At 44.9% G+C, this 22500-nt stretch overlaps 1 protein-coding gene across 2 annotated transcripts in view; it reads right to left on the bottom strand.

Moving 5' to 3' along the window:
* LOC143119152 (mannosyl-oligosaccharide 1,2-alpha-mannosidase IA) overlaps positions 1-22500 on the bottom strand; it is a 198983-nt gene that overhangs the window by 16335 nt on the left and 160148 nt on the right. The window contains exon 5 of one of the 2 annotated variants that reach the window (XM_076280442.1): positions 835-928. In XM_076280442.1, the coding sequence (XP_076136557.1) occupies positions 835-928 (94 nt within the window). Of the gene's footprint in view, positions 1-833; positions 929-22500 lie in introns of both variants that reach the window. The other variant, XM_076280443.1, reaches the window with a different exon arrangement.

Here is a 22500-nt window from a genome sequence, read left to right as displayed (position 1 = left end):
GAACGAGAGGAGTGGGGGGGGGGAAAGGGAAGAAGGGGGTGGATGAGAAGACAGAGGGAAGACGGAGAGACACTTGCTGAGAAGTCTGGAAAAATCTGAGGTGTAGCCATTTCAATCCCGGCGTCCTTGAGCGCGACACCGCACATCAGATTTCTACCCGCCATTGTGTTCAGCTGCAATCACGGCACGGCGGCCAGAGAGTGAATCTGAGACGCTACCGGTGTATAGTGCTTCCAGTTCTCCAGTGAAGAAGAGAAAGGCACTTGACAAATGCAGCCCATTTACCATATATAATACAGGCAGAGAGAAGAGGAGGAGGACAGAAGAGTGCAGGGAAGAAGAGATGGAGGAGAGGTACATAAAACAGAGAGGGGAGGTGTTTGGTGACTGGGCTTATATCATGGTGCTGCCCAGAGGATAATGTTGCTTGTCTTTTCTTTGTCTCGTAGAAATAAACCATCTTATTTGGAGATTACGGAATTCTAAGCACCCCTTCAGGAAAAATAAGGAGCAAAATAATACTATTTTAAGATCCTAAGCGAATCTAAGTCAATTAGACTTAGGCTAAGACAGAGGAAGGGTTTTCCTTAGCAGCTAATAAATGAAGATACAAGAAAATGTTACAAATCTTATATTGATTTTGGACAGAGCTAAATTAAATCTAACAGAAATAGGCTAGGCAAAGGAGAGATGTTATTTGGATTTTCCCTCTCCTCTGGCTGTACACAGTGTGTTGGGCAAGAGTCTCTGGGTTGTGAGATATTAATGTGGCACAGGGTTTTTGCTCAGCCAAGCCTGAGAGCCAGTGTCAGGGGGCTGCGTTCGAGGCTTACCTCCCCAAATTGATCACTCCTCGCGGGATGCCTGTGGGCGTATTGAAGGCGGGCAGCAGCTTCTCTCCAAGCTCCAGCACCTTCCTCTTAAAGACCTGCAGCAGAGGGAAGAGAGAGCAAAAACCAGCTGTTACACAGGCTGTGTGGCTCACCATTTACAGAAGAAAAAACAGCAATATGGTCCAGACACATACAAAGAAAAACACCACTTTGAATCACCCCTGTTGGGGTGTTTTTTTTTTGTAGACAGCTGGGGTGTTTTCTTCTTCAAATGGCTTGCACACCATGGTGTGAAATAATGTACACGCACATGCACACACACACACACACACATACACACACACACACTATGTGGTACTGCAGCATTTCAGGATTTCAGCAAATCATGACAACTGATAAAGAGCCCAGGGAGTGAAGAGAAAAGAGAGAGATAGAGAGAGAGAGAGATAGAGAGAGAGGGAGAATGACAGAAGGAGAGAGACCTGGCTCTGTAGTGAAGGAAAAACAAATCAGATCCATTAACCCAGTACACCACGTACAGCACCCTGCTGCGAGAGCAGCCGACATGACTGCTGCCAGGGCCAGCCGCCCCTGCCGGTAATGTAGCCCCTCCAGCTTAGCATAAATAAAGCTAATTACACAGAGCATCAGCGACCTGCACACATCACACGGAAATACACAAACACACACGCATGCACACACACGCACGCTCACATACACACGCATGCACACACACACACACACATGTGCGCGTAGATGCACATGCACGCACACACACACACATACACACACACACCCACAGACACACACGTACGTACGCACACACACAAATGCACACATACGTACACACACACACACACACACACACACACACTCAGACATATATTCCTGCCACATTTAGAGTGCTTTCACTGATGTAATCCACAGCAGTTCAATTAAACACAACCTCTCACTCTCCATCTCTCCCTCCCTCTGCCCCCAGTCCTCCCCCACTTCTCTCTGCACGCTCTCTCTCTCTCTCTCTCATTAATATAGATTTTGTCACCTATATAATGCATCATTCTGCTGTTTGAAAGAGAGCGATACTGTAGAGAGAGAGAGAGAGATAGAGAGAGAGAGAGAGAGAGAGAGAGATACTAAACCTCAGAGTGCTTACATTACAGTAATGTGTGCAATGTTCTGTGCTTAGTGAATGACCCAACCATTTGCAGCCATTTGCCAATACTTTTTATTGGCTCATAACATTGCTCTTAAAGTGGTAAAAACATGAGTAATCCATATTCCACATTCCTTATGCACTATGAAGCAGGAACCAAATGTGGATGAGGAACCGATAATGATTCCTGGGCTGAAATGGCCCATTAAAACATCGGCTGAGAACCAGGTGATCCTTGGGCCAACTGGACCATCATTACATCAATTTGTTATTGCAGTTCCTCTAACCAATCTACAGGGGGCAGTATGAGATTCAACAGAGATGGCATTACCACTGAAACCATGAGAACTCTATGTTTTGGGGTAATTTTCCCCTGAACCTATAAGGCATCTTCACTATCCTGACATACCACATAATCTGTCACAATTACAATGTTCTATCCCTAGAAAGCAGGTAAAACACTTCTTGACTTATTAAGTTCAACAAGTCTAGTATAGGCTTACTCAATATTTTAGAGGCATTTTCTATTTCACCACAAAGGGCAGCACACAAGTCTTGGTCGGTGAACATAACTACACAGAACCTGTGTGACTGGACAAGATCAAAACAAAATTAAAATTAGGGGGCCCATTTTTGGAAAATGTTGCAGGGTAATCACATTACCGATTCTCACTAATATGATTGAATGATAAACCACTTTCAGACGTGATGTCCAAACAATGCCCTGATATTGGGTCCGGATATCACGCGGACTCGAATATTCAAACATGACACTCACACACGAACATGGCTCTGGGGGGGGGGGGGGGGGGGGGGGATCACTGGGGTATGGTGCACAATATACAGTAGGTCCAATAAGGATTATTAATAATGCTAATAAGGCAATTCCAAATCGTTGATACAAAATTTTATTTTCCCTTAAAGAAGAAAATGACCTTAATTATGCAGGTTGAGAGTCGGTCTGATGGTTCTACAACACTTTTTGGGACGTTTGGTGGGTGCTTCGTCTCCCCCTAGTGCTTCTCCGCGGAAAAAACAAATATATAGCTTTCTGGTCCCCGTCCGAACAAATCCGGATGTGACTCAGCGGAAGTATCCAATCGCGCCTTTAAAATGTAGTCAGATTGTAGTTTCTAAGAAGACTGCAAAATGGACTCCGACTTGGCTTTGTTGAAACTGTAAGTAGCCTACCCTTGGGTGAACTTCGTTTTTGTAATGTGGTTTGATAGTCTCTTGAACAATGTGTTTGCTCGACCGTTTTATTGTGAGCCCTGTATGTGTTTAGCTTGGTTTCTTGATGGCTAGCTCGCTAGCTAGTGGGGGTTTAGCGTAGCAGTCACTTGCTACCGAAGCTGCAGGGGGAGCTATGTTGTGAAAAATGCGAGCCCAAATCAGGCGAAAACCCAGAAACAGCGAAGGAATAACCAGACCTGCATAGGGCTTCTTTAATAGTGTTTCCGCATCGGTCCCATTTGCGCAAAGATCCTGGAGATTGAAATTTGGCCTTTTAACAGGGAGGGAAGCTACATGGGGAGCATAACTGAACCGTTCCGATCGCGTTAAGTCTGCTGCAACAGTTCACTTCCACTATAATCAATGGAAGTAGCTACACCAGATGTGATAGCAGCGCGTACATTAAAAAAATAGAAAATAGACCAGTGTTCTAAAATGTTTTTTAAGTGTCGCGAACGGAACACTTCAATTACGCCCAAGTGTAGCTTCCCTGTTAGACCTCTCTAACGTCTTTTCTTTCTTATCGTTTTACTATTGTAATGTTTACTATTGTAATGTTTACTATTGTACTCAGTGTTGCCACAGTTACCTTGAAAAAGTAATCTGATTACTGATTACTGATTACTCCTTTAAAAAGTAACTTAGTTACTTTACTGATTACTTGATTTTAAAAGTAACTAAGTTAGATTACAAGTTACTTTATTAGTTACTTTCAGCAGCTGCCGACAACACCCCCAATAAAAATGATAACGGTTTTGTCAATACTCAATATAGGAAGTGCATTTTAACAGCAATGTATAGTAGACATCCAAACCTAACCTACTTAGATACTGAAATTCAGATGTTTGTTCAATAATGTCTAAGTACACCAAATAAGGAAGGCCTATTGATAGAAACTGTTATAGTAAAATATGTAGATTTTTTTTCATGTAGCCTTGGCAACTAGCCAACTTGTAGCCTAGCCTATAGGCCTGAATAATATGCAAATGAAATTACACTTGTTAAACTCACCTCAACAAGTCTTTTGCAATCATTTAACCCGCCGTGAGCAATGCTAAAGTTGCTGTTACAAACAGTGCAGTGTGCAAGATTATCATTATGTTTTAATCTTTTGAGACAATTGGGTACACTTTTGTGTAGTCTGATGTGAAATGGGTCTTAAATCTTCCTTTTTGAGGGGCACTGACGCTGCCATGACGCTTCTGTTCCTAGATACACTGAACTGATTAATTATGTTTGGGAGAAAAGAGATATAAGCATTTACACTGAAAACGGATTGGTTGATTTAGCAAAACAGACCAGGATGCTCTCTGTCTTGGATGCGCTTCAGGCACAAACGCACCCCTCCTCTCTCTCTCCCTCTCCGTTGTGTGCGCATTAAGCTATGCACACGCGATTTGAAGCAAAGATTCTAGAATCTTTGATTTGAAGTCCGGTCTGGCTTGCGTGCTCTTGTTCGCTCTAGGTTCCGGGAGATTTTATGTAATTTGCGGGCGTCAGGAAGCCGCTATCAATATGTGGGAGACTCCCAAAACTTCGGGAGACTTGGGATGTCTAGCTAGACAGCACTTTGTCGCCAGCACAGAATGTACAATGTACCTTAATGTTGTCATGTTTAACTGACACAAACTCAAAGTAATCACTGATGAAATGTGCATCTCTCTCTCTCCCTCCATTGTTGTTTACGTTTGTGTCGCTGTGTCGTGAATTGTCCTCATGCTGAAAACGTGAGCATAGCCTCTACATGACATTAATACCCAAGACAAGAAGAAAGCAAAGAATATATCTTTTTATTAAGGAACATGACAAAAATAGTAACGCACAGTAACTTAGATAAGTAACTTTAATCTGATTACTGGTTTGTAAATAGTAGCGCATTAGATTACTCGTTACTGAAAAAAGTGGTAAAAATAGACTAACGCGTTACTAAGTAACGCGTTACTGGCATCACTGATTGTACTTCATTTACTTGTGCTTTGGCAATACTGTAATGTACAGAATTTGAGAGAAGAGAGAGAGAGAGAGAGTGAAAGAGAGAGACTGCTGTTAGATTTTTATCAAGAGATTTTTATGAAAAGACAGCCATCTTGTTTTGTTGTGCTTCTCATGGAAGCCTTTTCTTGGAGCAACTAAACAACACCACAGAGCAGAGGGAGGCAGCTACTATGGACAAATGAGGCCTCAGAAGGGAAGTATGTGTGTGTGTGTGTGTGTGTGTGTGTTTGTGTATGTGTGTGTGTGTATGTGTGTTTACAGAAATAGATTGCACTGCATACTCCCATTCCCTTCTTTCTCTCCCTTTCCCTCTCAGAATGCTGTCACACAAAAACAGAAACATCTATGCATGCAGAAAACTTACTGATGCAACCTGTGACCAAATATATATTGACAGTATATGTATTTACATAAAACATATAAACACCTACAATCACACACACACACACACACACACACACACACACACACACACACAAACACACACACAGAGACAGACACCCTTCCCTCTCCACTTCGCCAATCTGTACTACACACACAGACACACACACACACATGCGCGCACACGCCTCCTTTCAGATTGATCCTCTATGACAGCAGACAGCTCTGGCCCTTCAGTTCCAATTTGGATTGTCAGCTGAAAATACGGAGCTGCAGCTAAATGACTTTTTCTTCCCTCACTGACTGACTGAAGTCTGAAGGCTCACGGTCAACTCAGGAAAACACTTTAGGAAATACCACTGGAATAATAATTGCCTGAAAACAAACACTCGAACTCTCTTTCTCTCTCTTTCTCTCTCTCTCTCTCACACACACTCACACAAACACACGCACAAGGATGGGCACATGTACCCCCCCACACACTAAAGACAATTTTCACTCAAACACACAAATACAAGCAGAATTCTCTCTCTCTCTCTCACTCATAGACAATAGACGATGTTATGTCTATTTTAAATTACTCTGGAAGGTGCATGAGATATCTGGCCACAGGGCCAAAGGTTTTGTCTTCTTCATATAATACATGTACACATTACATCCAGAGAAGCATAAGGGTGTCAATTTTAGGGAGTGAGATCTATGTAAATAGGGCAAATTTAAAGAGAAACATCTGGAGGCATAAACTTCACCCTTGCTCCTGGCTGCTAATGTGCTTTACAACTGGCTGAGCATCAGCCTCTGTGACGCTAATCTGCAGTCGATCCTGTCAGGCAGAGAGAGCGCTAGAAACTGTGGAGACATGCTGTCTGAAGACAAGCATACCCCGCCACCTCCGCAATCTCTCAAAAGCAGGCCGAGTGTCACAGTGACAAAGATGACTCGGCAGAATCACTGTGACGGCACCCGTGGAAACATGACATTATGGCGACTAAGCAAAGTGCTATACAGAGTTAGTGTTAGTGGCCTCTGTGGCGTGGTGATGTAGGAGCAGACAGTGATGCTAAAAAGAGAAGTACTGTATGCTTGGAGCAATGGAAATGCTGGAGAACATTTGACACCACTGTACAGTATATTACGTGTTCTTAAAAACACTCACACTCACTCTACACAAAGGAGGACAATACGCACATACATTTCATGTGTACAGTATTTGTATATGTTTAAAGGTATCTGTTTGTATCTGTTTGTATCTGTTTGTATCTGTTTAAAGGTTTTTAAATGGCCTACGATTTGGCAAGATGCTTACACTCTTGCAGAGAGAAACAGAGAGGGTGGAGTAAATAAAGCAAGAGAAAGAGAAAGAGAGAGAGAGAGAGAGAAAGAGAGATACTTTCTTTTTCATTGTGATTATCCACTGAAACCTTTCCCATAGTATTATGTTCCATCAGAGATACACATGGTCCCCAGGCCCAGATGGTCCCTTTGTTTTTCCCTGATAAATAATTTTGATTTTGCCAGCTGTGCACATTCCAGGCAAACCCCCCCCTCCCCAAAAAAAAAAAAAACAAAAAAAAAAAAAAAACCTCCACCATCACTCCCTCTCCCTTTCCTGTTATCCCAGCCCACATGGTTGCGTTCCTCCCACACATTCTGTCTTTTGTCTACACCTCTCTCTCCCTCTCTCTCTCAGACACACACTCTCTCTCTCACACACACACTGCTTTTACAAGACGTAGCAGGCTGACACTACAAGCTCGCAAAGAGACCCGGCAGAGGCAAGCTGTCAGTTCTGGCAATGCAACCTCTCTGATTATTCTGACCTCTCTCTCTCTCTCTTCCTCTCTCTCTCTCTCTTAATTTACCTCTCACCCTATCTCCCTCTCAGTCTGGATTCTTTCTCTGTCTCTGTTTGACTGTGTCCTAACTCTTTCTGTCTCTCCCTAAATGCTTGGACAGATGACAAGTCTGCCCAAATCTATTTTGATACAACATTAGGAAAATATTCCACAGGTAAAAAAAGAGTCTGCTCACTTCACTTGCTTCCAAACATGTATTCATGATGTTTAGCAGTCAATTTTGCATCAAAACCGAGTTCAAAAAACAGCTGTGAGCATGCATCTGAAATATTCTCTGCTTTAAAGTTCTTTCATACCAACCCAAGATATAAAATTATCCTAAACCTTTCAGTGAGTGGTGATCATTTTTTGGGGGAGGAAAGCACAGATTCCCTATCTCAGTCTTTGGAATGGGAGCAACAGCACAGCTATCCTCTTCCTTTATCACCCTGTGGCCATCCTTTTCCTCCAGCACCCTGCGGCAAGATCAGAGAACCTAACACTCTCCTCTGCCTACCAGTCTGTGGTCAGATGAGGAGACAGGACTGCAGGACGGCATATTAAGGGAAGGCATCAAAGCCCAGCTCTCCTCTGTCCGGCTCAGCCTGTGGTAGGATGAGAGACAGAGCAGTGCTCGTCATGCTCCGCCTATGCCTTTGGTGGGTTTAGGGGAAGCACAGGTCTGCTCTCCCCATTGCAGCCTGTGGGAGGGTCAACAGACAGAACAGCCCTCTGACCGATTCTTTTTAACTCACACAGCATGCATCCCTCTCCATCTACACGGCACACTGCCTTTCTTTTCATTGCTTCAGAGGAACTAACATTCTCTCTCACACACTCATTTCAGTATGTTATACTGTATGATACTGGACTGCAGGCACAATATTGGTAAAGTAAAAATACATTTTTACTATTTCTTCAATATTCATCTCTCTCTTTCTCTCTCTCTCTCACACACACCCTCATACATACCCACATAAACACACACGTACAGTCCAACACTGCTGTGCCACTGTCTCAGAGCTCTCTCTATCTGGAGAGTGCTAGAGGCAGCAGCAGGGAGTCCAGCCCTAAGGAGAGAGAGCGGTCGTCCGTCAGGAGCCTCAGACATCCACTGGGAGGCCCAGTCTGACATTTCGGACTGGGCAGAGGCACTGGCACAAGGAGAGCACACGTACGTACGTACGTGTGTGTGTGTGTGTGTGTGTGTGTGTGTGTGTGTGTGTGTGTGTGTGTGTGTGTGTGTGTGTGTGTGTGTGTGTGTGTCTGTGTGTGTGAGAGCACACATACGTATGTGTGTGTGTGTGTGTGTGTGTGAGAGCACACGTGAGTGAGTGAGTGAGTGAGTGAGTGAGTGAGTGAGTGAGTGAGCGAGAGAGAGAGAGAGAGAGAGTCAAACTAATTAACGAATTAACATCTACTCTGGATACTTGGTTCAGGAAACTGTTGGAGACTTTGGTGTGCTATTATCAGCAGGGCCTTCCTCACACTTCCACCCTGCAGTGGCGATCTCCACGAGCCTCCTCATTAAAATGAGGGCCACAGTCACCCTGGCACAGCCTGGCATCTGGGTCTAGCAACCTGGGGACTCAAAAGAAATCAATGTCCAAGCGCTCCTCATCAACAAACACATGTTTGAACTCACTGAACGAGTTCAGACAGGATTCAACCGGTTTGAGGGAAATAAGACTGAGGTGAAATCATTGTTGGTTAGAAGACAACAACCCTGGGAGAGAAAGTCTGAGCAAATGAGGAGATTCTGTCGATAGTGAACACCAGGCTGAGTTACATGGGGAATCAGATGTCTGCCTGCCTATGAAAACCATGCCATTTACCGCAGAGAGGCTTAATTGCTTCGCCGACCAGAAGTCAGCAAGACTTGGGCAAATCTGCACAAGATTGTTGGCCAGACAGAAATGTGCTGCTTCAGATCAAAGTGCTGTGTTATTGGCATTAAGTGGTGTTTGGATTTCAGGATTTCAGTTTAAAACTTCGACTCTCATATCTAACTGTGCTTTATGCACACATACGGAGGATCGTAGACATGATCTATGGTAGATGAAGGCCAAATCTGTTGAAGAGCTACTGTCTGTCTTTTGCCTTGATTATACTTGTTTGTGGACATGCACAAGTCCTTCCTTGAATGGCTGCATAATAATGAAATTCCCTAGTGGACATTTGCACACTCAAAAGCACGCAAAATGTCCAGGCCTTAGGGATGCAGCATCGATTCTGTGATCAAGATGAGGAAAATGCCTTAACTTCCACAAAAGATCTCCAAAGCACCTCCAGAGTGGAGGTGTACCAGCTTTCAAATTCAAAATATTTGTCGAGCGTGACATTCAAAAACTGGGTCTGCATTATTTATCACACATAGGCATCCACCTACACCACCTCACCTCCCCATACACATACACCACCACCTGAAAAACACACACTCAAACACAAACACATAAAGATCAAATGAATCAAAGATGAAGGCACCACAGTAAACAGAGGCTGTGAGATGTACCCCTGCAGCGTGTTTAAAAAAAAAAAAATAATAATAATAAAATGATAAAAAATAAAACAAATGAATGAACAGTCACAATCCGACATAACTGCCAGCAACCATCACTGAAACTGATAGCCTGGCGCATCCCCCAGGAGGCAAGAACCATCACTGCAGCTGTGCTTTTATGAGCTACCTCTTCAGCATTTCTGCAGTTTCGCTTCATATTGAATATAATTTAATGCTGTACCAAAACAATACTAACATAGAAGTACATTCGATACCTTAAACCCTTTTGTTAAAACAAAACACTTAATTAGTGTTTAGTCTTGTGGTTACAGTGACCCGTGGAAGTGGAAACTTACTGTCCTCTTGTGTCCATTGTAAGGATGCTGACAGTCCTCTCCTGCATTTCATTTGGTAAGCACATTATCTTGTCAGGGCCGCTGCATAGGGACATCCTATAACTTCATCATGAGCTGCGTGGCTGTCTAACCAAGTGGGCAGTGACATGGGTGGGTTTGACAGGTCCCACTTCCCAGTGTCCCACTTTCAACGTTGTGCAACATTGCAGCATAGTAGACAAATGCTTAATTAAGCAAAACATACACAAGGACAGAGGCCAAACCATTCTACATCTGAATGTTGCCTACAATGACCAAAATCCTCTGCTGTAAGTCATCAAGAAACAGTTCAGGGACATTTAGTTCTGTAACTGCTTTGAGTCCCCCGTATAACACATCCTCTCCTCTACTTCAGCAAGCAATTGAAGCCTTTTCCCAGAAGAAATATGGCCAGGTGCTGCCCTAGGTAGGACTTGGTCATTAAAGGCCAACTCCTGGTATCAACTGGTTGGCAACAGTGGCTAAGGTTAATGAACCAGCTCCTTTTTCCATTATGTAAAGAGCCTTGGGCTGTAGGGGAGATCACCCTGGAGCCTCAGAGAATCTACACTCACGATAGTTGGCAGAAAGTGGGCAGCCAAGTGTCACAAAACTTTGTCTGACTTCAAATCACTGACCACACCTTTAAGTGCTTTTAAGGGCAACTTAACCCAAGTGGTAGAGGGAGGGAGTGCATGGTGTGTTCACTCACCTCACTCAGGTGCTGGTTTCTTTGCCGCTGCGAGTGGCCACATTAATCATACTAAGTGATGTACAAGAGCCATAAATCACTCGCGGAATTAACCGCTTTCATTTTCTAATGAGGCTCCAGGAAATCTGAGCACTTGAGCAACAGCTGCCCCACTACCAATTAACCAAGAATCACAGTCAGGAAACACAATGTCGCAATGACCCGTCTATTTTCTCACAAGAGTAGGAAGGAAAGACGTCTCAGGCTCATGTTTCACAAGTTCACAGAGTGGGCGTCTGGTGTCACATTGCTCTGCATAAAATCTCCCTGGATGTCCTTCACCTTCAGCTTTCATTACTCCGCAGAGGTAAGTATCTGTTGCCGTGGCAGCAGCAGCATCCGTCTGATTGCCACTCGCCCCTGTTGCCTGCGGGTCGAACGCAGGCGCTCGGTGAAAGACAGGTGAGGTAACCATCTGTCATCGTTGCCACAGCTTCTCCTGTGTACTGAGTTACATCATAAAATCCACCGATCTTAACCTCAGCATGTCCAGGATGCGTTCCTCACAAACGTCCTGTTCCGAGTACAAATCTCACACTTCTTCCTCCCCGTCCTCTCTCTATCTCTCTCACTGCTTGGCTTTTGATCCCCCCCTCCCACCCGTTTCATCATCCTACTTTGCTTCAGAGCTGACTTCTACTCAGTGGCTCCTTCAGACACACAGGGTGTTTTTCCCTGCCACACACATCCCCTGAGATAGTGTGTATTGTTAGAGGTGTTATATAAATAAGCGACTGTAATTCCATTACAACACACTGCTATGCTTCACAGTTTATAGTCACAAGCTGCATTCATTCACAATGTGCCTGTTTATATAGGGTATTCTTCTTCTTGGTGAAAATGATCAAAACACAGGTAAACAGAGTCGAGGTACATGTAGTCGTGCAGACAAGAACCCACCCCCACCACCTACCCTCTCCCACCTACCCCCACCTACCCTCTTCTCCGAAGACACAAGGCCTTTCAATAATTCAGAGGTAGGCAGAAGCATGCACTCACCTGTATTTAAAGGGGGGGGGGGGTACAAAGCAGTGGTGGGGGGAGAGGGCTGTTTGTAAATGTCAGCTTTGCTCCTCGTTAAAGGGGGGCAACAGCACACTTCCTGTGGCTTCCAGCCACTTTCGCATCTCATAAAAGCGCCTCGTTCAGCCCGAAGAGCCTCGTTAAAAACTTTTTAGTCCGGGCCGCTGGCTGTCAGGCCTGTCAGTATGCATCGGGTCAGGCCCATGAAGCAATGACAGGATGAGCTATTGGGCCTTTGGTACTACCTCCTTGTTTTTTTATTTCTCTCGAAAAAGCCGGACAAGCAGAGGATAAAAAAGACTGTTGCAAAGGTATTTTGAGACATTAGTCTTTTCAGAGTCTATAAACAGTGTAGGGCCTGGCACTGTGAAGTTAAATTTACATAAAATGGTAAACAAATGAGAATACGGATAAAGACTGTGATGTGTCTAAATTTACCTCATTAAACAGTAACATCGACAGCATTCTTGCTCACTGTCCTACATAACACTGCCCTACTGCTTGAAACACCATGGCTCAGCATCTCTACATCAGAAGCACTGCTGTGTGTGTGTGTGTGTGTGTGTGTGTGTGTGTGTGTGTGTGTGCATGCGTATGCGTGCGTGTGTATGTGTGGGTGGGTGAGATCCTCAGAACGCAACTACTTCACATAGTGTGGACACAACATAGCCAGCATTCTCTCTCACTGTCCTATACAACACTGGCCTACTCTGTGAAACATTGCTAAGCATCTCTACACCAGCCTTTCTGAGCCTCAGTGATATTATGTTAGAGGCAAAATGGATCCCCCCCAAAACCAGGAGTTTACCAGCAGAGCATTTCCCTGTCAGGGGTTCAGTTTCTTCAGTTAATTAAAAGTCAGTAATAAAAACAGTGTGACGTGAAGCAGGTCTATTTCCTGGACAGGACTCCACTGAACTAAACCTTTTTCATAAAGACTGCAAAGCTGCCCTCAAGAGAAATAAACTCAGAAGAAAATCACAAGGGAATATAGTCCAGACGTGACGTGTGTGTGTGTGTGTGTGTTGGTGTGGGGTCTGGAGTGACCGTGTATGTGTGTGTGTGTGTGTGTGTGTGTGTGTGTGTGTGTGTGTGTGTGAGTGTGTGTCTTTCTGTCTCTGTGCATTTGTATGTTTCTCCACAAAGTCCCATCCACCCCTGTGTGTTTGTGCGGTTGCACTTGGGGGAAATGAAGTGACAAAGTCAGTGGGCTTTGGAGTGACACAGCATGTAATCCACTTCCTCCTCCCTGCCAGCAGCCAGGAGCCTAGAGCCCGCCGAAACAAGGAACCGACAGTTCATCTTCACACCAAGGCTGCACGCTTCAGATAACACCCGTTAAAAAACTCCATCATATTTCCCCACTCTCTCTCTCTTTTCCTCTCTCCCACTCGCCATTTCTACCCTCTTCTCGTCTTCATCATGTTAAAAAGAAAGCAAAAACCCCTCAAAACTCAATTACAGAGCTCATCAAAGGACACAGCACTTCCACCAGCTGTCTCCACCTTCAAGAGGCAAAACAAAGGAGGGGATGCTCTCACGTCGAGCACATTCCTATTGTGTCACTCTCAATCCCGGCCCTTCAGAATCATCAACCCTCACGCCTCGGCCCTTAGCAATCACTAACCCTCGTGCTGCCATTAATGAGATGCAACCACTTCCCCTGCATCTTATCCCTCGACTACGCTAGCGAAATCGAGAACAAAAGGAGCCGACTTGTGGTGCAGTCGCGCTGCCGTACACAGTTCACACAGCGCCTGCTCTGCCTGGTCTTCTCATTAGTGGCTGAGGTTGTTCGCCGTCTGCCCCAGGATGGTGAGTGTGTCGTATGTCATGGGGCTGGACAGATGGGGCTTGGGGTAAAAGCATCTGGGGTGAGAAAGTGGCGTTCGCACATTACCAGACCGCCACGCTAAGTTGGCCACATGGACGAGGGGACAGCAGCTGAGCCCTGACTATGTTATGTATGTGTTATTATCGCAGACACACACACACACACACACACACACACACACACAAATTCACATGATGGCTCATACACCCAAATGCACACATATGCAAACACACACAAATAAACTCACATACACAAACACATACACACTCATACACACAGAAGGCAAGCCATGTGGAAAGCTAAAAGCAATGGTAAGCCCGGTGCAGGGTAGCGTCCTGGCTCCAGGTCACCAACTTGGCATCATCAGTTTTTGCCCCTTGTGCCTGTGCGAAACAACATATGTTGGCCCTGACATTTCCCCTCGACGCGCCGCTTAAAGCCCTGACATTTCACGGGCCAGCTCCTACCTGGGTCACCTGAGATGATCATCTCTAGAGGAGGAAGCTCAGTCATTGGCCAGCCGCTGCGCAGACGTCTTACCGCAGCCAAAGCCGTGACCTTTTCCTCCACGGCTGCCAAGCTGGCAAAGGTTTGTTTACACCTTTTTTCTTTCTTTCTCTCTCTCTCTATCACACTGTCTTTCTGTTTTTTACTCTCTCTCTCTTGTGTGCGCACGACCACACTAATACAGAGAGCTTTGGGGGGTTTGGCAGATGAACGCGAAACAAATTTCGCTGGACTTGATGTCGGTGTTCTCAGGGCGTTTCAGCTTTTCGCTTGGCTCCTGCTGCAAAGTCTGGACCCCGCACCAAGAGATTTATTACAGACCAAGCAGGAAGCCACGGGCAAACGAGAGGAGAGAAGAGGAGAGGGGAGGAGAAGAGATGAGAAAACAGGAGGGGAGAAGGGCAGAAATAAGAAGAGGGGGGGAGAGGAGTGGGGAGTGGAGGAGGAGAGGGGACGAGAGGAGAGGAGAAGAGAACCGAGGAGAGGAGAGGAGAGGAGAGGAGAGAGGATCGTAGAGGAGAACAGAAGAGAGGAGAGGAGAGGAGAAGAGAACAGAGGAGAGGAGAAGAGAAGAGAGGAGAGAGGATGGTAGAGGAGAACAGAAGAGAGAAGAAGAGAAGAGAGGAGAGGAGAGGAGAAGAGAACAGAGGAGAGGAGAGGAGAGAGGATGGTAGAGGAGAACAGAAGAGAGGAGAGGAGAGAGGAAAAAGGAACAGAAAAAGAGGACAGAGAGCAGGCAGACAGGGAGCATTTTTCTCCTGATCTGCCCTGCCTGCTATGGGTTTCTGAGGAAGGTGATGAATAGCCTGTCTCAACGGGGAGCCTGTCCCTCTGAGTGATACGATGCCCTCACTTTCACTTATTGTGATGATTTTTTAAACCCACTGTGTGACAACAAACAACTTTAAGATATATGAATGTCTTTCCATCCAGTCATCCAAGGTCAAATCCTTTTTTTCCCTCGTCGCCATCATCTGCTAGCAGGTGGCTGCCATTTCTCTCCCTCTCTTTAGCATAGCAGCCATTTGCACGGCCAACCCGGCCATCAGTTGGCTTTATTTCCCTGCGCAGATTGCGCTCAAGTTTGTTCCTCCAGGGACACAAGCTTCATCAACACACAAATGGAGACTTGTGAAGACGTACATCTCCCTCGCTCCACACAGCCCCCCTTGCCAATGCCACCGGCCAACCTCTTCCCTAAAATCCTCCTTTGTGACTTCTTTACCCCGCGAGTTCCTCCCAGCCGTGCGTAGCCATATGTCAGAGGACTGCTCAACACCAGTTGAACAGGGTTCCCCGTTGCCTGGCGCCGCGTTGCTATGGTTTCAGCCAAGGAGATCAGCGCTCACTCCATCTGTTTGATCAACTGTGAGCTCAGAAGGAGGAAAGGAAAGAGTCTTCTCTCGGTGATTCACAACGCTGTCATTCTAACTAACCCTTCCAGTTCTCTCCAAAAACATGGCTAGAATACCAACAACAAAGACCCTTCCTAAGCCCATGCAGCTAGCACGTCTTCAGATACCACTGCTTCACTACATGTACTGCTTCATCTTTGGGCCCCAGTCTTATTGCCCCCCTCAAGGGCACATTCGATTTTATTGCCACCTGAGGGTATCTTCACCCCAGAGCTGGTCAGAAGCCAGTAGGCTCAGGCATGTCCTCCATCTGTCCTTCACACAAGGAGGAGCACGGTGATGAACAGCTGGTCAGCATTCAGCTCAGCTCTAGAGGCTGGGAGGCTATAAGGATTCCATTCAGGATGCAGCAGGTGGCAATGATGTATGGGGACAGATGTCCGATATGGCCACAGGGCACTAAAATATTCCATACAATAAAATCCAATGATAAACAGCAGTGACTACAGGATCAGATACAAAACAACCAAACCAAAATAAATTTCATATTTTACAAGCTTATCTGTATCAACTCATCTTCAAATAACTATCAGAACTTAGCGAACTTAGCCCCATCCACAACATTTGAGGTCGGGAAGTTCTATATTCTGAATATGACGTATCAGGCTAATCAGGATTCACATGGCAGTCATTTTAAAGCAAAGATTCTAGAGCGGATCGTAGCGCTCTAGAATCTTTGGTATAAAGTGCTACACTTTAGACTTGGAACTTAAAAGCTAAAGGTAACATCACAGTAAAAAGCAGATTGTCCATTAAAACTCATGATGAATGTCAGATGAGAATTTATCTCAGTAAGGGTATTGTCGTCATCTGGGCATACAGATGGCATCACAAACAAAAATACAAAAATTGCAAACAAGAAAGCTTAAGCTGTCTCACTCGTTAAGAGACTCAGAAATGAAGGGGAAAGATGTAGGATTACTTATTTATCCGCTCTTCTTCTCCCTTGTACTCTGCCTGGCAGTGCTACCTGTCATGTAAAGGTGCTATTCACGAGGCGCCTGTGGAGAGAAGCACACAGTCCAGCACCTTTTGACACCATGACATGTCAGCTTCAAAAACACAACCCTGGGCGGTCGGGGCCATCTCATCCTGCACGCATACACCAGAGCCTGACAACACGGACCAGGCCCTGTCATATCCATGTTCATACACGTGCAGGTGCATCTCAAAAAAAATTTGAATATAATGGAAAAGTCCATTGCCCGGCCCAGACTGAGAGATTAAATGTTCAGGAAACCATTGCCGGTATTTAGAATTAATTGGCTGACTCTTCTAAGGTCAACATTTCTGAATTATTAATTTTTTACACTAATATTATGAGGTACTGGATTTTTTTTATTTATTGTGCTGTAAACTATAATAGAATAATCAAGATTAAAACAAATAAAAGGCTTAAAATATTTCATTTTATGTGTCGCTTTGGACAAAAGCGTCTGCTAAATTCCATAACCATAACCATTCCATAACCATGTGTAATGCATCTAGATTATAACGAAAGTTTCACTTTTTTAAATAAAATATTCTATTTTTTTTGTGCTGCACCTTTACCATCTCAGGCCACTCTGATGGGCAATGGTGAGGAGAAAGTGGACACAGCACATTGCTACACAGTAGACAGAAAGGGGGCCAGTAACTTAAAATGAGTGACAGGGAAATTATGTCGGAGATCACTTTGGAGAGCACTTTGGAATGATAGCAAAGGCACGGCCCCCTTTTTGCGCATGCCAAGACCATGGGACTGTCACAAGAGATTGAGATGCAGACCTTCCAGAACTTGATGACCGCTGCAGTTTCAGGTTCATGAGCAGCTGTAACTTAGTTACCATGGCACATGCACTGCCCCACTTCCCACTCCCACATCCCTAGCATGTGTGGTTATGTGGTTCCCTAACAATCACACACATTTGACTTAATCCAAAAATGAATTGACTTCACCTCTCCAGAGTTAGGCTGCTGGCCTGGCAGATGCAATTAGCTCTGTTTACACAGCAGCCCTTTCTGCTAAAAAAAAAGGGCGAGGAGGAGGAAAAAGAAGGGGGGAAAAACAAAGGGAAGAAAAAGAAACAGCACTGCGTCATGTTCCGCTAGCCTGTCTGTGTTGGCCATCGGCGTGTGGTGAGGCATCAGGTGGAGCTGTCAGTGTCGATGCAGACACCCTTGATGCCATAGACACCTACTGTATCAGACAACCCACAGCTGGGGTGACCCAGGGGAGGTGGGTGGGGGGCTTTTCCAGATCAGTCAGTCCACACAGCACCCTAACCTTGGGTGAGGAAAGAGCGCACCCTTTGTGAAAACTGACTGGTGGATAGATAGATAGATAGATAGATAGATAGATAGATAGATAGATAGATAGATAGATAGATAGATAGATAGGTGCGTAGATAGATATACTTTATTCATCCCCAAAGGGAAATTACAGTATTCCCATGGTATCCCTATGATGGTGATTCACTGTACAGTATTAATGTGTGTGTGGCTTTTGTGAGTACAATATACTCACAGACAGGTACCAGCCTCTTCAGCCTTAAAGCTGATTTATGGTTCTGTGCCTCTAAAGGCTGTATTTTGCACACTGGTGCATGGCGTAAAACTCGTTTTCCACCTGGCGCGAAGTTTAATTCCTTATTTTGCACGTTTCATTTTTAAACAATGCGCCCAGGGGTGTGGCAATTAACAACTTAGGGAGTGGCTTAGCGCATTGTCTAAAAATCGCTATTGTACACCTGGTCAGGTCTATGGCGAGTTGTTTATATGTTATTTTAAAAGCGCATTGTCAACAGTCATATTGGCGGGTGCACCTATCATCCATGAACGCACACCAGCGCACATCCAAGCAAAACATAACAAACTGCACGATTACAATAGGAAATATAATTAGAATAAAGATATTACGAAATACTGTACATCTCATGATGAGTAGTTATTCACCATCATTTGCAAATTGGTAATGACGGTTAAAAGTGATTAGGGGAGAGGCCAGAGACACGTATGGAGCACAGCTGAAGACGCACTGTCACGAGATATAAGAAACTCCTCTGCAGCATAAATGCTGTTTTATTCAGTCATTTGAGCAATATTAGGGTAAGTGTTGCTTTTTCCAGCCTATGTTTTCGATGGTAACCCATTGTCAGTCAATAGTGAAAGTAACTGCATATAACTGTATTGTCGTTGACTGACACCATGGTGAAGTTAGTTTCACTTTGCCAATGAGTTGAAATAATAGAGGAGTGCAAATGCGTGAAGGTTATGCTAGGTTTTAGTAAAGCATGGTTTAGTGGAATTTCATACGTTCTCGCAAGCAGCCTCCTTCAAATGTGCCGTTGAATGTCAAAATACAGATGCATTTATTTGACTTGACAAGGGAATGACAGATGTCATTCTCATTGGTTTAAATGATGTTACGCCCCAAACACACCCATGACTGATTAAAAAACCTAGGAACACCTTGTTGCGCCATGCGCTCGACGTTTGATAACGAAAACCCTCCAATGTGGACAGGACACATCCTACTAAATTTGAATAAGCTTTTGACGAGTGACGATGCGCTTTTGACTGTCATGATAGGGCCATAAATCTTTTTCAGCTGTGAGTCTTGTGTGTCTGCGTAGCTCACTACCAAAATGATAACTGGAGTGGCAAATTACATAGATTGGCGAGCATTAATACACATTAATGTGATGGTTTGCCTTTTCTTGCTTAGGTTTTGTAAGATTTTGCAAAAGCTACTGAGAAAAGGACACAATATATTCCAACAACCTTGTTATTGTAAACAAAAAATCTGAGGTTGTTTGTGTGGTGTCTGCCAGCCAGTTTATGCTAGCAAGTGAACTTCCCACAATTGCCCACAAAGTGCTGCTTGCTGGCAAAGTGCAGATTTTAAAATGTTTGTCTGAGGTGATTTGCAAAGCTTCTGTCAGCAAACTACCAACAAGGCTGCTGAAGTACACCGACTATCAACACACAGGGCGAGTTGACCAATCAGTCCTTGTGGTCTACATCGCCTTGAAATGACAGTTTTGAGGAGGTGTAGCGGCATAGGGGTTGTAGTGGGGTACGCGGTGTCACAGAGGCTCTGTGTGGCGATGCTGTCGCTTTGAAGCAGAACCATGAATTGGGCTTTAGACTAAGCTAACAACAACAACATGCTGCTGTATATATTTATCTATGCTATTTTATCAGGCAGAAGCACTCTTCAGCAAAGTGATTCTCTTGCATCTTAAATCTAAGCTTTTAAAATGGTTTAAAATGGGCTGTATATAATGAAAGGCTGCCATCACTCATAGCCAGTCCTCCCACAGTGCGGGCCTGGCTTGGTCAGAGCGAGTGTTTGCACTGCAGGCCCTGTCACACCGCATGACTAGCCTGCCACGTTTCCAGCAGTGCTCTTAGGCCAGGGTCTCCTCACATTAGGTGCAGCGCTCAACTGAAGCAGACTGCATCCACTTTAAAGACAGCAGGACACAGAGGCGTTTCTAACCAGATCTGTGCTTTACGAGAAAGGATCCACTTGTGTGTCACCCAGCATCAACACAGCCATGCAGGAGGATAGTTTTAAAGGTTTCACTCTGTTCAAATGTGAGTCATTCACAAGACTGCCACAACACAGGGCACAGTGCAGACAACAACACCGTCAACATTTTAAGTGCACTTCCAACAGGTAAGTAAGAAGTGCAGTAGCGTACATCCGCCTGTGGAGATACTGACCTTTTGGAGAGGTGAAGTTGTATGAGGCCAACAACATGTCTCTTCGCCTCTTTGTCACACTGCATGTTAAATCTGGAACTCGAGACATGCTTTGCGTCAAGTATGGTATGGAGGAAATATGAGTACATCTTGCACTGTTTACCGTTGCCCAAACAGAGTTGTGTCCTAAAGCGTCCTGAAGTGACAGATTTGTTTGATGCGTGTGCATTGTAAGAAGTGTAAGAATGTATTCCTCCCTATTTAACATGCATTCTTCCTCCCTCTCTCTTTTCAATTCACCACGTCACTGACATTATGTTAGAATCTGCCACAAATCATGCCAATTGGGACACACAGAAATGCACTGCTCTTGTCCTAGTGCCTGGAACACAAAAGGAAATTAAGCAAAAGGGGAAAAGAGAGGGGGGGGAAATCCACTGAAATTGAAACGGCTGTCAGATGTTGCAGGCTATTTCTGTCTGGAGCAGAGTGAAAGAAAAAAACGATAATGTTTTGCCAAGAGAACAATGCGCTGCAATTTGCCATACCCTGTCGCAGTTACGACGGTTTCATCACAGTCAGAAAGACACAAGAAACGAAAGCCTCGCAATTACAAAAAAGCACCAAGAAAATGAAGGCGTCATTGTCTTCGGGTGCCGACTTGGCAGCGAATCACAACTGACACGCCTCTGGTAAACATACAATCAGCCCGGGGGCAGTTATGGCAGAACAGCCTTAGCATCTCCTCTTTCCTCTGATCTCTCCTGCCTGCTCGGCTGTCCGGGAGGAAAGGGGTGATAAATACAGCACATCGGTTTATTACCCCGGAGACCTGTGGGGGAATTAACCACCTGTGGGACTAGGACAGGCTGGACAGACATGAAAGAGACTCGCTCAGGAGAGGGAATGAAAGCTAATGTTCTCTTGCTAAAGTTCTACCTTGCCAAAGACAGAAAATAAAATGAGAAAGGGAGGGAAAGAAAGAATGAATGAGAGAAAGAGAAAGAGAGCGAGATAGAGAGAAAGAAATAAAGGACAATGACGAAAAGGGGAGATGAAGCTATAGAATCATGCGAAGACCAAGCATATTATGTTGTTCCTACACAAATGTTTTTGAAATGCAGAAGATGTAAAAGACTTACATAAAGAATAGCAGAGGTATTTCTAAATAATGGGTTCAAATCATGCACCAGCAATAACTCCATAAAAATGAGGCCATATTCCTGCTAGTCTGATTGGTTCAGATTAATAACATTCACACACAATCAGAACATTCGCTCACACAGGTGATAAACAAACCACCTGCCATTATAAGTGAAGGGAGACACAGACAGAAAAAAAAATATCTGCAGTGAGCAGAAACCCATAGTGAGCACTAATAAGAGATGATTTTGAAAAAGCAACAAATGCCCTGAAGTCTGTTTCTGGCAAAGGGGAAACAAGTGGAGTGCAGGGTGGCAGAACTAAAAGCCACAGAAGGCAGCGGCACCATTGGACTGGCCTGGCCTGGGTCCACAACGGATCAGGAGCACGTCCACTCCCGAGTCGTCGCAGATGTCATCCCAGCTGTCTTCAAAAGGGCTGATGGGAATGCGGTGGACTGAGACCACAGACGCGCACTGTGAAAGTCTGGAATGTAATTACGACCAAACAAATCGTCCCTCGCCCCAGCACACACAAACACACACACACACACACACACACACACACACACACACACACACACACACACACACACACACACACACACACACACACACACACACACACACACACACACACACACACACACACACACACACACACACACACACACACACACACACACACACACACACACACACACACACACACTGTTCATTGGCCTGTCAAACACGGTATCCCTTGGCCAACCCCCAGAACACTCCTCCATGAGGTCCCAAGCCACCATGATGGCTGATTGGACATTTAATATCAAGTTTTATATCAGGTTTT

This window comes from Alosa pseudoharengus, unplaced genomic scaffold (genome assembly GCF_046254945.1).
Source record: "Alosa pseudoharengus isolate Yale_2024_CS ecotype anadromous, Long Island Sound unplaced genomic scaffold, YU_APseudo_1.1 YU_APseudo_1.1_scf_12, whole genome shotgun sequence".
NCBI lineage: Eukaryota > Metazoa > Chordata > Actinopteri > Clupeiformes > Clupeidae > Alosa > Alosa pseudoharengus.
The sequence above is the reverse complement of the archived record's forward strand: the minus strand, read 5'-3'. Positions and strand labels throughout refer to the sequence as shown.